The sequence below is a fragment of the Leuciscus leuciscus genome (genome assembly GCF_965113295.1).
Source record: "Leuciscus leuciscus genome assembly, chromosome: 18".
Taxonomy (NCBI): domain Eukaryota; kingdom Metazoa; phylum Chordata; class Actinopteri; order Cypriniformes; family Leuciscidae; genus Leuciscus; species Leuciscus leuciscus.
Genome location: NC_138742.1, coordinates 12444561 through 12459667, shown reverse-complemented (window position 1 = coordinate 12459667; position 15107 = coordinate 12444561). Strand labels below are relative to the sequence as shown.

The 15107-nt window shown below is 38.2% G+C and overlaps 1 protein-coding gene across 2 annotated transcripts; it reads right to left on the bottom strand.

The window, feature by feature from the left end:
• Window positions 1-697: 697 nt before the first annotated feature.
• Window positions 698-14701, bottom strand: myt1a (myelin transcription factor 1a). 2 transcript variants are annotated; one of them, XM_082144742.1, is made up of 23 exons: window positions 14576-14701; window positions 10083-10174; window positions 9578-9632; window positions 9451-9481; window positions 9286-9348; window positions 8952-9187; window positions 7685-8638; window positions 7415-7549; window positions 6759-6849; window positions 6548-6667; window positions 6257-6471; window positions 5934-6142; window positions 5598-5822; window positions 5226-5383; window positions 4964-5026; window positions 4465-4533; window positions 4042-4104; window positions 3844-3927; window positions 3494-3715; window positions 3115-3206; window positions 2916-3019; window positions 2138-2281; window positions 698-2030 (listed from the first exon to the last, which is right to left on the bottom strand). In XM_082144742.1, the coding sequence occupies exons 1-23, from the start codon at window positions 14598-14600 to the stop codon at window positions 1887-1889; spliced, it is 3594 nt and encodes a 1197-aa protein (XP_082000868.1). In that variant the 5' UTR covers window positions 14601-14701; the 3' UTR covers window positions 698-1886. The 2 variants fall into 2 exon arrangements, with proteins under 2 accessions (XP_082000868.1, XP_082000869.1); XM_082144743.1 differs by having other exon boundaries at window positions 5934-6124.
• Between the last annotated feature and the right edge of the window lie 406 nt (window positions 14702-15107).

Here is a 15107-nt window from a genome sequence, read left to right as displayed (position 1 = left end):
TTATTTGACAATAATTTTTATTATTATTTTTTTTACACTTTTTTAATTCTCAGCAGTTTTATTTTCTCTTTAATTTCTGGCCACATGTAGCCAATTATATGTAATGCCTGTGTCTATATAATAGCATTTACACCGTCACTGCACAAGAGAAAAGATTGTCGACCAGTAGCAGGGCATGTTGTCACAAAGGAGCCTGCCATTAAACAACAACATACAGTAAAATAAACGTATAACATTTAAAAGACGTGACAACTAGCTCTGGTCTCTTGTAAAAGTTGGCCATTTTAAATGAACGAAGCTATATGCACAATTTCAAAATGTTGTTGTTGTTGTTGTTGTTTTAGAGTTTTAAGTTAATATTTCCCTTGAATATAATCACTATTTTTTAAATATTGGGCTAAATATTAATCTTGTCAAAATACAAAGACATCATTTATGTATATTTTTTATGTAGCCATAATCAGCTGAAGAGAAATCGTGACTGAATCACTATCTATCCAGCAGATGTCAGCCAAGTATCCTACTGAGAGAGTGTTTGGTTTGTCTTTCATCTTTGGTCTGATAAATGTCAGATAATTCAAAGTTAATGGGACTGATCAGTATCTTACAAAATATCATTGTTGGACCAAAGGCAAACACACGCCTGGTTATAATAAATCAAGAGAAACAATCAGTGTTAAATATGACATACTCTCTGTTGTAGGTGATAGAATTCCCATTTATTTTATCAACAACATGGGCAAAGACTATCCATATGCAGCAACCACTAACACAGAGACATTTACAAAATAAATATGCAACAAGATCTCCATTCAATTTGTTCTTAAATACTAAATAAATAACAATAAATACATCATATCTGTTCAACCCACTTCACTCTGGAGGGTGTCAAAATACTTTTATGGAAAACAGAACTCATTAAATAAATGAGAATATTAAAAAACAATATAAAAAATTTTAGGTAGAAAATATTTGCACTTAAAAAAGAGATTATAAATCTCTGTCTTTAAAATAAATAGGAAGGTTTATAAAACAATTTGCTGTCGATATTCTTAAAATATTGCCTCTTTCACAGCTCAGAGGGCAACGTCTCTCCTCTTAATAACTGCTAAAAGCTGTGTATAGAATTTTGCTTTGTAAAATAAATTAAGTCCATAAATAGACACTGATTAATAAATAAACAAAATAAACCTTAACATGAATAAATAATAAATTAAACTTACATTTCAAGGACCCAATTTAAATAGCCATAATAATAATAATTACAATAATAACATGACAATGGTACTACAAACTATTCATGGAAGTGCAATATCTATGTTCTCAAATACGATAAATATTACTGAATGGAACAGGAGCCCATTTACACCAAATATGAGACAACATTATCATACAGGGATCAAATGTAGCAGTGCTGCATACTAATCTTATTATGTCGAGGGAGGTCATTAATCGTGAATTCACCTTCGGACGTTACACATAAAGCACTCTGTTACACATACACACATAGACTCACCCCCACAGACACACAACAATCTCACGACTTATTGTTCACGGCAACCTCCATGCACTGAGGGAAGTAAGAAAGGCAGATCAGTGTCGGTGAGAGTTGCTCTAGAAAACAGTAACAAATGGTTTGCTCCAAAAAATACCCCAAAAGAAGAAGAGCCATCTTGGTTTAAGAGGCAAAGGATCTTGTATCTCATCAAAGTTGCTAAGCAGCATAATTTGGAATTTGGTCCTTTTCTCTTGACTTCCACGGGTCTTGTGACGTTGCTCGTTTTCAGAGGGCGCCACATACAAAACCTGAATGTCCTTAAACAGTATTTTTATGTTGTTGGTCTGGTTATTCAACCCACAGTGTCTTACAGCTGCCGCTCCTCTGCTCACACCTCAATGCCTTTGACGGCCTGGTTGATCGACTCGAGTAGGGCTCGGTTCTCTGGGTTCTGATAGCACTCCTTATCGGTGAACATGTGGGTCAGCGTATCCACGTATGTGTCAAAATTCTGCTCAGTGATGGGCTCTTGCTGTGGTAAACAAAAGATTGTGGTTAGAAAAAAGGAAACGTATAATGTACACTACTTGTGTTTGATGGGCATAGTCATAAAAGGTAATAGATAGCAAGTGGACTGACCATCTGTGGTAGACGGATGTTGGCAAGGCTGCGGATAAGAGTCTGGCTCAGGCCTGACAGTTCCATGAACAGAGCCTCATTCTTCTCCTCTATGAGCTTATTCTCTTCCTCCATGCTCTTGAGGTTCTTCTCCATGGATGAGATCTAAGAATAGAAATGCATGGATAAACAGCAGCTCCAAAATCATGCTTTCTAATATTGTATTTGATGTATTGTAAAGATTATCATTATACTGCGCTCTCAAAGAATGCATCTTATGGAAATAAGTCCCCAAAAATCCTACTTTCAATTATGGAATTTTCGGTGATGAACAACAAGAGGATTTATCCTTAAAAGTTCTCAAAAATGCTTGTTTGTCTAGCCTTTACATGTGGTTATCAGTGAAGGGCCAAATGCTATATGCTCAGATTACATTAAAACCGTATTAATAAAGACATTTGTCTTTATAAGAGTTTCTGGGACATGTAGTCTGTTCAAAAGTTTGGGGTCAGTAAGATTTTTTATTTCGAAATAAATTAATATTTTGTTCAGCAAGGATGTAATAACTAATTAAAAGATTTAACTTTTTTTTTTTTTTTTTTAAATGCTGTTCTTTTGAACTTTCTATTCATCACAAATCTATCACGTTTTCAACAAAAATATCTGAAATATGACTGAAGTCATTTAAATTAAATAAAAATGGCAGAAAATTCAGCTTTGCAATCACAGGAAAAAGTTACGTTTTAATATATATTACAATACAGTAAAATAGAAGTGTATGTATTTGCTAAATGTAGACCTGTGTATGGAGGTTGGCCATATCTGCTTCCATTTCAGAGTTTGACTCATTCAGCTCATTGATCTCTTTGTTCAGCTGTTTGATGTCTTCATCATTGTCAAGAACTGAAGGTATAGAAAAGCAATGCGTATGTTAATAAAGAGCGCAAAATGAACATACTGGGGACGAAATAAGAGAAGCAGATGATATTTGATCTTACCATCACTTGCCCTGAATTTCTTGCTGATGTAGTCATCTCCTGGGAACCTGGTTCTCTTCTTGTTAGCTGAAGCTCTAGGGCAACCTGATAGACTGGAAACACATCATGATCATGAGATATGAATCTAGACTTATTGTCTTGATTACATCATCCATCAATGACCCCAGGAAGTCAAAAATAGGCATTTCTAATATTTCAGAACATATTAGTATGCCATTTACAAACGGTTAAATTGTTTTAGTTATATTTCTATTATAGAAAAATATATAATCTCTGTATGGAAACATTCACTCAGCTTGTCCTATTTATGAACTAATACTGGTTATTTAATATTACATGCTAATACTGATCTGTAAATGTTACTAGGCCTCATCTGTACCTGCGATGAGTGAGAAAGCTGCCGTTGGCATGCCCTGATCCATCACATCCTGGCGTGGGGCAGGTCGGGCCCTCAGCCTTGAAGGCCTTCCAGGAGAATGGTGTGCCATTTAACATGCCCTCCTTCTGGCGGCGTGCTGCCAGCGGGCACCCATAGGCACTGCGGTGGGTGGCGTATTTCCCACTGATATGCCCCAGACTGTCGCAACCTGGCACTGGGCACCTATAGAGAGGTAAGTGATGAACTGGCAGTCAGTTTTGGCTTTCTCAAATAATACAGGCTGTGCTCAGCAAATCCACTGGTTTAGTACAACAAACTAAGTTGGGATTTTTTCATTAAAAAAAACATACCTTAGGAGCTCTGAATCTTCCTTGTCATCCTTTGTTGGGGTGATTTTGATTCCTCCCTTCTTGGCACGTGGACATCCAGACAGACTGCAACAGAGAAAATGTAAATGTTATTATGTTTCTACACGTGCAGTTTGATATTTTCGAAAACGTGACAATTTAATACAAAAGTGCATCTTGTAATATTGTTAATTAACACACCTTCTATGGGAAGCATAGTTTCCAGTGATGTGTCCTGATCCATCACAACCTGGAGTAGGACATCTGGAGGTCGCCAAGAGAAAGTGAAATACATTAGCATTAACAGCACTGCTTTAGATAGATGCAATTCAAATATCAGACATACAATCATACTGGAAATCTAAATGAACATTTGGGCTTCAGCCTGGACGCTAAATATGTCTAAGTTGGTTTGATGTGTCTCTAGAACACAGTCCAAGAAAATTCTGTTTTGACCACTGAAAATGTAAAGTTGTTGCTGGTTCAAAGAGTGCAAGAATAGCCAGCGAAGGGGACAGTAAATAGTGTGTGGCAGAAACAGAAGTGTTCAGTAGAGTCAAAAAAGCAGTAATCAGTAAAGTATGGTGAAGATTCATTAGAGGAAAAATTAGAGCACAGACATACTTGAGTTCAGCACTGTGGGCAGCCATGAGGGTCCGAAGACTTTTATCAGCAAGGGGACAACCAGAGAGACTGAAGAGCAGTAGAAAAACACCAGAATAGAGAATAGAGAATAGAGGGAAGATTTCATTGAAGACGGAAGATATACGTATATTCTGTAGTGTAATATAAGTTAATATTGCTTTGTAATCTATGTCTGTATTGCAAATGGATTCTTTGGTAAAATACATAAATGTAAATTAACCTAAATAATCTACAAAGAGACCTCGAGTAAATCTTGGCTAATATGTAAAAACTAGTATTTGTGATAAAATAAAACCAATAGTACATGCTAAATGCATTAAAGAGACATATGGCATTTGTTTGCAGTCTCTAACACAGGTTAATGCTATAGAGAGCAGGAGCTGTGAGGGTTCAGCAAAGAGAAAAATAGATAAAGAAAAAAGAAAACATGAATACGGCTGGTCAGACTAGAAATACTGTGCCATAGCTTCTGGCATACCTGCGGTGAGATGCATAGTTCCCAGTTATATGTCCACTACCATCACAACCTGGGGTGGGACATCTGGACAGAGGTGAAGAGAGCATTAAATCTCTGTAGAATCATCTCAGTTAAGAGATTTATTAAAAAAAAATGTTTTTAGCTTTGCAGATGTAGATGTGTGTTGTGTGTTGTGTGTGCGTGTGTGTGTGTGTGTGTGTGTGTGTGTGTGTGTGTGTGTGTGTGTGTGTGTGTGTGTGAAGTTGTTGCAGCAGACACTTACAGCAAGACCTCTTTCTTGCAGTCCTTGGGCTGGAATTTGACCTTGAAGCTGGAGGTTGTGACCTCACCAGGGTACTTCCTGTCTTCCATGCTTTCCTGAGTGGCATCATCATCATCATCTCCATCAGAGGAGGCATATGAGTGTGTGCTGTACTCCACCTGAGTACAATGGCACATCAAAACAGAAAACAGCTGAATTCATAGAATGTGTAAGACTTATAAAACTGTAAAATGGTAAAATTCGACTGTAAATATATATATATATATATATATATATATATATATATATATATATATATTACAAAATGTTGTCAGATTCAACTATGAAGTGATAATGTGTGAATATATTTTACTCAAATTGATAGACATTTACCTCCTCTGGTTCCTCCTCTTTCTGTCGGTTTGACTTGGTGTAATCCAGAGGCCCCTCCCACTCCTCTTGTTTGTAGGTGTGGCTAGAGTGGGGTGAAGTGACGCCATGGTGTTGAGAAGATGATGACGAAGATGAAGATGGGTCTGGTGACCTGACTCCTTCCCTCTTGGGTTTCTTCATGCTGAGGTCCAGAGTGCCATTCTCATCCACCTCAATGTCCATGTCCTAGATTGTAGAAATTTTTTATTTGAATATAGTGTATATAATGCGGATGTTAAGCAACACAAATTTCCTCTAGATTGAATGACAGATACAGATAGAGAGGAAGAAACTCACTTTGCTGGTCTGATCTGGCTGTTGAGTGCTGAGGTTTTCGGGTCTCTCCCAACAGCGAGTGGACAGGTTGAGAATGGCAGTGGCAGCCATGTGTGCGGCTTCGGCATCATGGGTATAATCGTACCCACTGGAGGTGGAAGAGGAGCTGCTTTTGGTGTAGCCCCCAGACAGGCTGTGGCTTGGGGATGAGGCTTTAGGGAATGGTTTGGCTGTTAATTATAATAATATGCTTTTCAATATGCTATCAATAGTTAATTATCTGTTGATATCTATTGTATAGGTTTCTTAATCATTATTTTAAAAGGAATGAGGGAGGTGCTTACGTTTGAAGGCTTTAGGTGAGGTTTCGCTGGTGGGCATCTTGGGGGCAAGTAGGCGCTTGCCAAATACCTGTACATCAAAGCTTGCATAGTCAAAGGACACCTTGGAATACTTCTCTAGCTCCTTGGCCAGGTTGGCCCGAGGAGTGGCCGGCATGGCATTGGGCCTGTAGCTACCGTACTGAGGGATCTCCAGCTGTTTCACAAAACACATTGGCCTGTAGAGAAAAGAGTGTTTAGCCACAGTTTACCCATTAAGCTCTTTTGTCTGTAAAAGAGGAGGAAAACACTCACCTTAGAACTCTGTCAGAGTTTGAGCCTCCGGTGACTGGATCACTGACAGAGGTCTGTGGCTGTGACTGCTTTTCGAGGCTCTTTTGTTTCCCTGCAGCAGCAATAGGGCAGCCAGAGAGACTAAAAGTGTAAAATGTAAGAAAAACACATGGTTTGTGGAGAACATTTGAAACTGAGGCCTCAAAAGGTTAAAATAGTTAAGGTGCAGTACCTGCGATGTGTGTTGCGGTTGCTGTTCACATGTCCCTGTCCGGTGCATCCAGGTGTTGGACACTTCAGTACGTTCTCATGCATTGCCAAGACTAATGCCAAAAAAGACACATTAGTATACAGTGAATATATACATACATATATACATGTATGTATATATATATATATATATATATATATAGATATAGATATACTACCATTTAAATGTTTTAAATTAAAGAGACTTCTATTAAGCAAGGACACATTAAATTAATCATAAATGACAGTAAAGATATTAATAATGTTACAAAAAACGTTCTCATTAAATAAATGCTGATTGTTTGAAATTTCTATTCATCAAAGAATCCTGAAAAAATGTATCATGGTTTCCACAAAAATATTAAGCAGCACAACTGTTGATAATAATGAATGTTTCTTGAGCACCATATCAGCATATTCAAATATTTTCTTGAGGATCATGTGACTGAAGGCTTGAGTAATGGCTGCTGGAAATCCAACTTTGCCATCACAGGAATAAATTACATTTTAAAATGTATTTAAATAGAAAACAGTAGTTACACATTAGTAGTTTACAATGCAATAAATGCAGCTTTGGTAAGTATAAAATACTTCTTTCAAAAACATTTAAACATATTTCTAGTGCAAGATGATCCTTACTCTCTGGAGGGATTCTGTCCTTGTGTGGGCACCCAGAAAGGCTGCGGTGGTGTGGGTATAATCCAGTCACATGACCTGTCCCATCACATCCTGGAGTAGGGCACTTTATTTCCTTCTTCTCTGATCTAGAACCTTCTGTGTCCAAGAGTGAAGAGACCAAAACAAATGAAACTCCACACCCACACACACTGTAACTGCATGTTATCTAAAATGAATCAAGGTCATAGAGGGTTACAATTAAAGTAGGCTGAAATAAGTATTTCCTGTCACCTTTGCCATAGTATGCTCTACGAGCTGTGATGTCCATGGCCTTACTCATCCTCTCCTCCGGGCTGTAGTAGTGCTGCTGCTCAGGAGAGCAGCTCTCTTCAGAACTGTGTCCATTTTGTTCAGCTTTCAGTGCAATGGCCTGTTCCAGAAGTCCCAGGTTCCCCCGTGTCATGTCGTATGTCTCTGAGTCATCTGTGACCTCTGACCTCTGTGACATGCTGTCTAACTCATCATCGTCTACTTCATCTGCCTCCTCTTCTTCTCCGTCATCTTCCTCTTCCTCATCTTCATCTTCCTCTCCCTCTGAACCCAGCTCGATGACTACAGTGGGTGAGTCTTTATCTGAAGCGTCATCTCTCTCGTCATCCTCCTCCTCCTCCTCATCTTCACCAACAGGGTGGTCTAGATTTATGTTGCTGTGTGTTATCACATCTAATTCCTGAGCTGAAGCAGCGGGGACAGGGGCGATTAGGGAGGAAGGCTCTACCTGGGATTGTTCCTCCTCCTCATCTCCTTCCTCATCATCATCTTCACTGTCCTTCTCTGTCTCCACAGTCTCTTTGGTCTGGATTTTGCCAAAGTCTCCACTGAAGTACTGGTGATCCGAGTTGTTCTTCTGGCTCAGACATTGTGTTTCCTCTTCCCCCTCTTCCTCGTCATCATCCTCCTCTTCTTCTTCAACTGTTGTCACAGGCTCGTCGGTCTCTTTCAGTTGCTGGGTCACTCGCTCCTCTTCCGTAATCTCTTCTGCTTCCTCCTCTATCTCTTCTTCTCGAGCTTGAATCTCTTCGGCGACCTGTAGCTCCTCCTCTGTCTCAGTTTCCATTGTGATTTGTTGGATAGGCGTGACCTCAATATTGGCTTCCTCCTTCTCAATTTCGATCTCTGGCACTGGACTTGATGTTTCTCGGACAGGCGTCTTTTTCTCTTCTGAATCCATTTGTGAACTTTCTTCTAAGGGAATGACAAAAAGGACAATTAATAACTTTATTCTAGAGCTGCTATAAAGCCAAAACACTTTACTTTAATTTCCTATTATCAATGTAAAGCTGCTTTGGAACAATCTACATTGTTAAAAGCGCAATATAAAAATGAAGATGACTTGACAATTATAAACTAAAGGAACTTTGATGCCGCTTGACCAGTTTGGTGAAAATTGTTGAACTAATAAGCTTAAATACATAAAGACTAGGTTTGTACATGCACTACATGTTAGATAACCATGAATATAATAAAAAAATCAGTAATTAATAGGTAATTTACCCACCTGTCATTGCTTCTGATGTAGGCGTCTTTTCTTTCGCCTCCATCTCTTTATCGACAGTGTCCTCTTCTGACTCCACTTCCTCATCTTTTGCTTCTGTTTCACTGTTTGTGTCACTGTCCGCATTGAACCCATCGTCCATGGCCAGTTTTAAGGGGTTAGGTTTCTTTTTTGGGGCTGGCTGATTCTCCTCGGCCTCCTGGAGTTTTCTTTTCTTAGCCAATGGGCAGCCCAATGCACTGGAAAAGATGAAAAGCTTCGGTAAAAACTCAGATTCTCCACTTATTTTTGTTTTTTGGTACTGGCAGTTATAAGAGACAGAATTCTTACTACTAACCTTCTGTGTCGTGCATACTTTCCGCTGACATGGCCTAGGCCATCGCATCCTGGTGTAGGGCAGCTGCAAAACAAGAGTTTCCATTAGCTGTATTCGTTTACTAAACTGTGGTCTTTCTAAACATGATGAGTAACACTACCTAAGCATAAAAGCTCATTATCTCACCTGTACTCTTGTCCAACAAGCTCAAGAGGAACTGATATAAGGAGAGAGATAAAAGCTCTGTCAGTCAATAAATTCACTGAAATGGACAAAAACAGATATTTTTTTCGATTTTTTAAGAGGCGCTTACCTCTGATTCCTTTTGAGCGTGTCCTTGTCCGCTTCTCATCTGCGTCTTGGCTCATCTGAAACACAAAGGCATGGGTGGTTTCAAGATTATTATGTGTGAAGTATTTATTATGTCGTACACTCTCCATTTCTCTAATGTGTCTCTAAAATCATACAAAATGCATAATTACACTGTCCTCTGGCTTTCAAATGACATATTTGACATCTATACCTTTCAGGTTGTGATTTTTATCCTCAGATCTGAGCGGTTCTGATTTCACAGACACCAGAGTAGCCCCCAATCATCTTAAATGCTTTTTAAAGAGCTCAATCAATAATACACATCCAATAAGTTCTTTCAATTGTACAACCCTACCAATTTGGTGGAAGCGAAGTGAAATATAAGAAAGAAATGGGGCCCTCCCAGTGTGAGAAAGATGTCAGAGCTTCAGAAAGGGAAATACGATGAAATAAAGCTACTCTGACAGACGAGACACACATATACACACACACACATAATGTCTCACTTTGAGTCTCCTACTCCTCTTGTTCTCACAGCTGCTAACTCTGTCCCCTCGTGTCCACCTCTGGCTCAGCAGCTGCCCTCTGTACTCATTCTCTGTAGGATAGAATAGATAAGACAACAATTTCAGTCTGACATGTCCAAATGTTTTACATAATGAAATGAGTAAAAAAACAAAAACAAAAATTAAGCAAGTCTTGACAGTGGATTCCCATTAGTGAAACATAATAAAGTAGGCTAATACTTTTTATATAAGGGATATTTTATAAATAATAGGCTATTAGTTTGAAATATGCAACTAAAACGTCAAGAAAACACATATTTATGCTTCGTGAGCAGCTGAGCTTCTAAGATCAGAAAGTAAACAAATCTTTGCCTGTAATGCCGCAACGTAATTTTCCATGGGATGATTATCAAAGATGAACACCCCTAATCCAGAAGCAAACATTGAATATCCCCTAGAGGACACATGCACTTTGGCCACTGAAAGGGCTTTCAGCAGTCCATCATGGTCTGACAGAATCTGCGTGCCTTCATGGCTCTGGTGTTGATTATTCATCCCGGGTGACGAGAGATGCGGCCGTGACCCAGCTGTTTTTACAGGGGCGTCATTACACGTGGTCTGATTACGTTTTAAGCAGCACCTGGTGCTCATCCACGTCACACACTTAACAGGGGAGGGAATTCCCTTGAGAACCACAACAATTGTGGCACTTGCCACGTATGATGCAATACGCAATTCAAACTCACTGTCCTGTGTCCGTTTGCAGGGAAACAGGTTAAGTAGATTATAGTGCAGTTAGTTGCTGAAAACTTTGTATAAAAGTAAGATAAACACAAAAGGGGAGGAACATACAAATACTTATGAAAATTTATTTCTAACTATATTTGGAGTCAAATTCTATAATTTGATGATGTTCTTCAAAATATTGCTTTCATTTTTTATTTTACAGTTTGGAACTTCCAAAGACATAAACACAAAAGGGGAGGAACATACAAATACTTCTGAAAATGTATTTATAACTATATTTGTAGTCAAATTCTATAATTTGATGATCTTCATTTTTTATTTTACAGTTTGGAACTTCCAAAGACATTAATGTGGAAAATGTACATGCTGCCATGTTATTTATAGACATAAATTCGGAGTTTTTATACATTAGTAGTTTCAGTGATCCCTTAAAAAAAAAAAAACTCAAACATTAGGCCCAATCTCTCAAATGATGGAGAGGATACAAAAACATTGTTTAACTCCCATATAATAGGCCCATGTGTCTATGAAATGGACCAATGGGAGGCCATGTTAGCCACAAATTGCTCTTACGTTTTAGCATAGACTAATATTAGTGTTTCTTTTGTCGCATCAGGCCCTTGGCTTCGAAAAAGCACCATGATGATGCTGCGCATAACCTCTTCTAACACACCACGCCTTTCAATTATTATCAGCCAAACCCTCCGCCTTTATAACACTGTCACTTTCATCGAGGAGAAACAATATTAAGCAGAACATGTTTACAAGACCGGTCTCCACTTGACTGTATTATCAAAGCAATAACGGTTAAAGTCCAACCTACAGAGGTCCTAAAGCAAGCATAAGCGATGAATAAACAGTCATTTAAATGTAAAACTCAAAGAAAAGGCGACAATCTAATGAATTAATAGTGTATTATGTAGGCCTAGCCTGAAGTAAACAGATGGTTCGCTCGCATTGTTTTGTTTCTCGTAAATAACGCACGCATACAAGACAAAACATATGCTGCTTGTGCTTAAGGGTTTCTAATGTCTATTTGTCCACTCCCATAAAATATATTGCAATTATAGGCTACATGTAGGCTATCTCTGACTTAGTATGAATAAACAAACTTCCAATGAATACTCCGCTTGAATTTAAACTTCCATGTTTCCGATTCGCAGGTAAATATTGTTACAAAACAAGCACAGTAACATTGTAGGCTAATATGACAGCATGAATTTTGTGTTATAGATACGTTAGAGGCCCTTTTAAATTCTTGGGTTTCTTGAAAATAAACCCGCTATGTAACTTGCAATACAATTATTCACAAAACATTGTAGAATCGTCCTTTTACATAACGTAACTGTGACTTCTTGTACGCAAGACAAAATGTTCTGAAAATGTAAAAACGGTGGAATGGCACTTCTTCTTTAAGAGATTACAGTCCGACGTCCATTTGGCTTCAATAGTAACGGAAATCCAAACCAGCAAACCTTTCCAAACACTGAATTTTTCATCCACATCAGCATCCGAATTAGTAAACAAAAAGAAATAAAATACCATAAGCATACGATGTTTTTTTCAAGGAGATGCGAGCGGCCTCTTGCTCTTTGTAGGCTGTGTGTGTGTTAACTTCAGTGTTGTACACCTCCCCTTCAGAATGAGTCTCGCGCCGCTACCGTTAAAATCCTCTAAAAATTCGCTCAGGACCGGTCGGAAACCTCTTCATGTTGTAAGCAAGTGACATATATCCATTAATCGACAGGTAATGGGAGCACAAATGCTGCCAAAATCATTTCTCCACACGCTTTGTCGAACGATACTGACTTACCTTTCGTTCACAGGCCCATTGTCCACCCCTCCTCTATCTACCCTGCGCCGTGACATCATCATCATAGTAAATCATGTACAACACAAGATGGAGAGTGGGCCGCTATTGACCCCCCACCCACTCTATATGAAACATACACGCGCAAAAAGGAAAGTCGTTTGATATTTCACCTTCAACCTAAACTAATTTGAGTTATTTTTGAACGAATCTCTACATTTAGACGCATGAGTTCAGCTGAAAGTTCAGCACCGAGAACAGCGCTGCTTCAGTACCATGGACAAGAGCGCTATCCGCGGCAGGTGCCTATAGTTTGAAGAAAAAGCTGTTTTCAATAACGATGAATGCACAGAATTTTACATTAAAATAAGTTATGCAACATAGGTCAAATAATTTAAACATCAAATGGGTTTTGTATGGCTATTGTACGATTGTCACATTGCACTACATTCAGTAGGCTATGCTATTAACACATTTCACGCGAGATTGGAGAGAGTATATGTTTAAAACTAAACAAACACAAGTCTTCAATGTGGATCTATTTTTTCTGGCGTAATGACACATTCGCCTTGCTTCAAAAGCGTTGAACTACTTTTCTTTAATGCTTTTCCAGAAGCCTAACAACGTGACCTAGTTTTGTGGAATATGATCGAATTAACTTCATCTGTCCAACTTGAACTGTTAAATTATTGTGATCTCTTCTGAGGTTGATCCACTATAAAGAAAAGTCAAATAAACATGAAGATTTCAGTTTTAATTGATGGCTTAACTTTTTTAAAGTAAAATCAAAGAGTTGTAAAAGTTATTTTAAATGTTTAAAAATCAATTTTCTTTATCTCTAATGAAAATCAGACAATAAGTTCATTGCACTTTCTGGGACACGTTGCATTTCTTTCCTGATTACTGAGCCTTACTAATTTCTGAAAACTCAACAAAAAATAAAAATAAAATTAACAAAGATGTTAACAATTATTGTTACAGTTTCCAACCAAACACAGTGAAATTGGTCAATTGGATTAATGTTAAAATATTAATGTCAACCTATTAATAGCCTAGCCTACTAATATTATTATTATTATAGGTTATTAACACATGTGGAAAGAGGAGAAACTTAACGAAAAAAAATGCATTCATTCTAAAATAGAGTGAAGGAGAAGGGGGACTCTTTACCAAACTTCAACAATAACAAAAAGTTTCGTAGCCTAAGTTAGCAGAAGCCTTTGAGAGTTTGCATATTTAATAAGACCGAAGTACTTCGGTTACCAGCTGGAACTTTGCTTACCCCTCATCCTAAAGTTTCATACAGATGGATAGCCCAGCATACAATTAAAGCCACAGTCTGTTCCCACTGGCCAGACACTGTGTATAAATATTACATAGGATGCCAGCTGAGCGAATGAGAAGCACAACCCCCCGGAATCCCCCAAAAAGCCAGATGGACTGATCCCTCCCAAATACAAAAGTTTTAATACGCCAGAAGTCAGACAGCCTCTGAGTTTAAAGCGCAACTCCCTCTGGGAGACAAAAGTTGCCTTTGTTTAAAAACTGTCTGGTCAGGGATTTCGTTTCGCATTTTTTTAAAGATACAAAAATCCAGGATCTAGGTCAATACTATATGTTCGTCAACAGAAGATTATTTTGAAAGAGTTAAAACGTAATCCATGTCTATTCAGTCAAGATTTTACTTAAAATGAAAGTAAACAAAGAAGGGGGAAATGTGCCCGTCGGTGCAGATTTAAATTCTCAAAGCAGATTACACAAAAAACATACAAACGTATCGTTCGAGTTTTTATCACAATATTGAACTTATTGTGAATTATTGTTAACAAAAAGTTGTAAGCAAACCCAAATACACAGGCTATCAACAAAACCACCGCGAACCAGACTATGACTAAGTTTGAAAATACTTGATTTAAAAGAGAAGTCCATCACTCACCGAGAAAAGATTTACACAACTTCATCCTTGCGGTGATTTCTTTGCCTTCGACACCGCAAAACTAGTCAACTTCATTAGAGAAAGTTACTTTAAACAAAACTTACAGACAGATGTGGGCGGTCTTATTTCGTGTAAGTTTGCGTCCACCAATCAGCGGCGGTCGGGAAGAGTTTGTTCTTCTCGACGAGCCAATGAGGGCGCGCCTCACTGCCTGTTTCCCACACAATGACCTCTGAAAATGAAAACAAAAGCTTGTCTTGTACGCCTCGAGTCATGTGTCAGAATTTTTTTAAATGAAAATCTCTCGGTAAAACTTTTTTCTGAGTGAGATGAGTTTTCTCAGAAAATACATAAACACATTTAAACAGGGTATCATCTGAAGCTATTTTTCTTTCTTTAGTAGAGACAAATTTTGTTTCATTGTCTGCCACGAGCCTACTTTTTTACTACGTACGTGTCTCAAACTGGTCAGCTATGATATTTCTAGTTTTTAAACATGCAGATGAAAAGCGTTTGTGGATGTTCAGATTAA

What these genes read in the sequence shown, in the direction of transcription:
- myt1a (XM_082144742.1), bottom strand. Translation starts at nt 14,600, where the DNA reads ATGAAGTTGTGTAAATCTTTTCTCG. An exon ending in GTTGTGTAAATCTTTTCTCG is followed by an intron (nt 10,175 to 14,575) that starts GTGAGTGATGGA and finishes TCTATCCTACAG; the next exon opens with AGAATGAGTACAGAGGGCAG. An exon ending in ACGCTCAAAAGGAATCAGAG is followed by an intron (nt 9,482 to 9,577) that starts GTAAGCGCCTCT and finishes TCCTTATATCAG; the next exon opens with TTCCTCTTGAGCTTGTTGGA.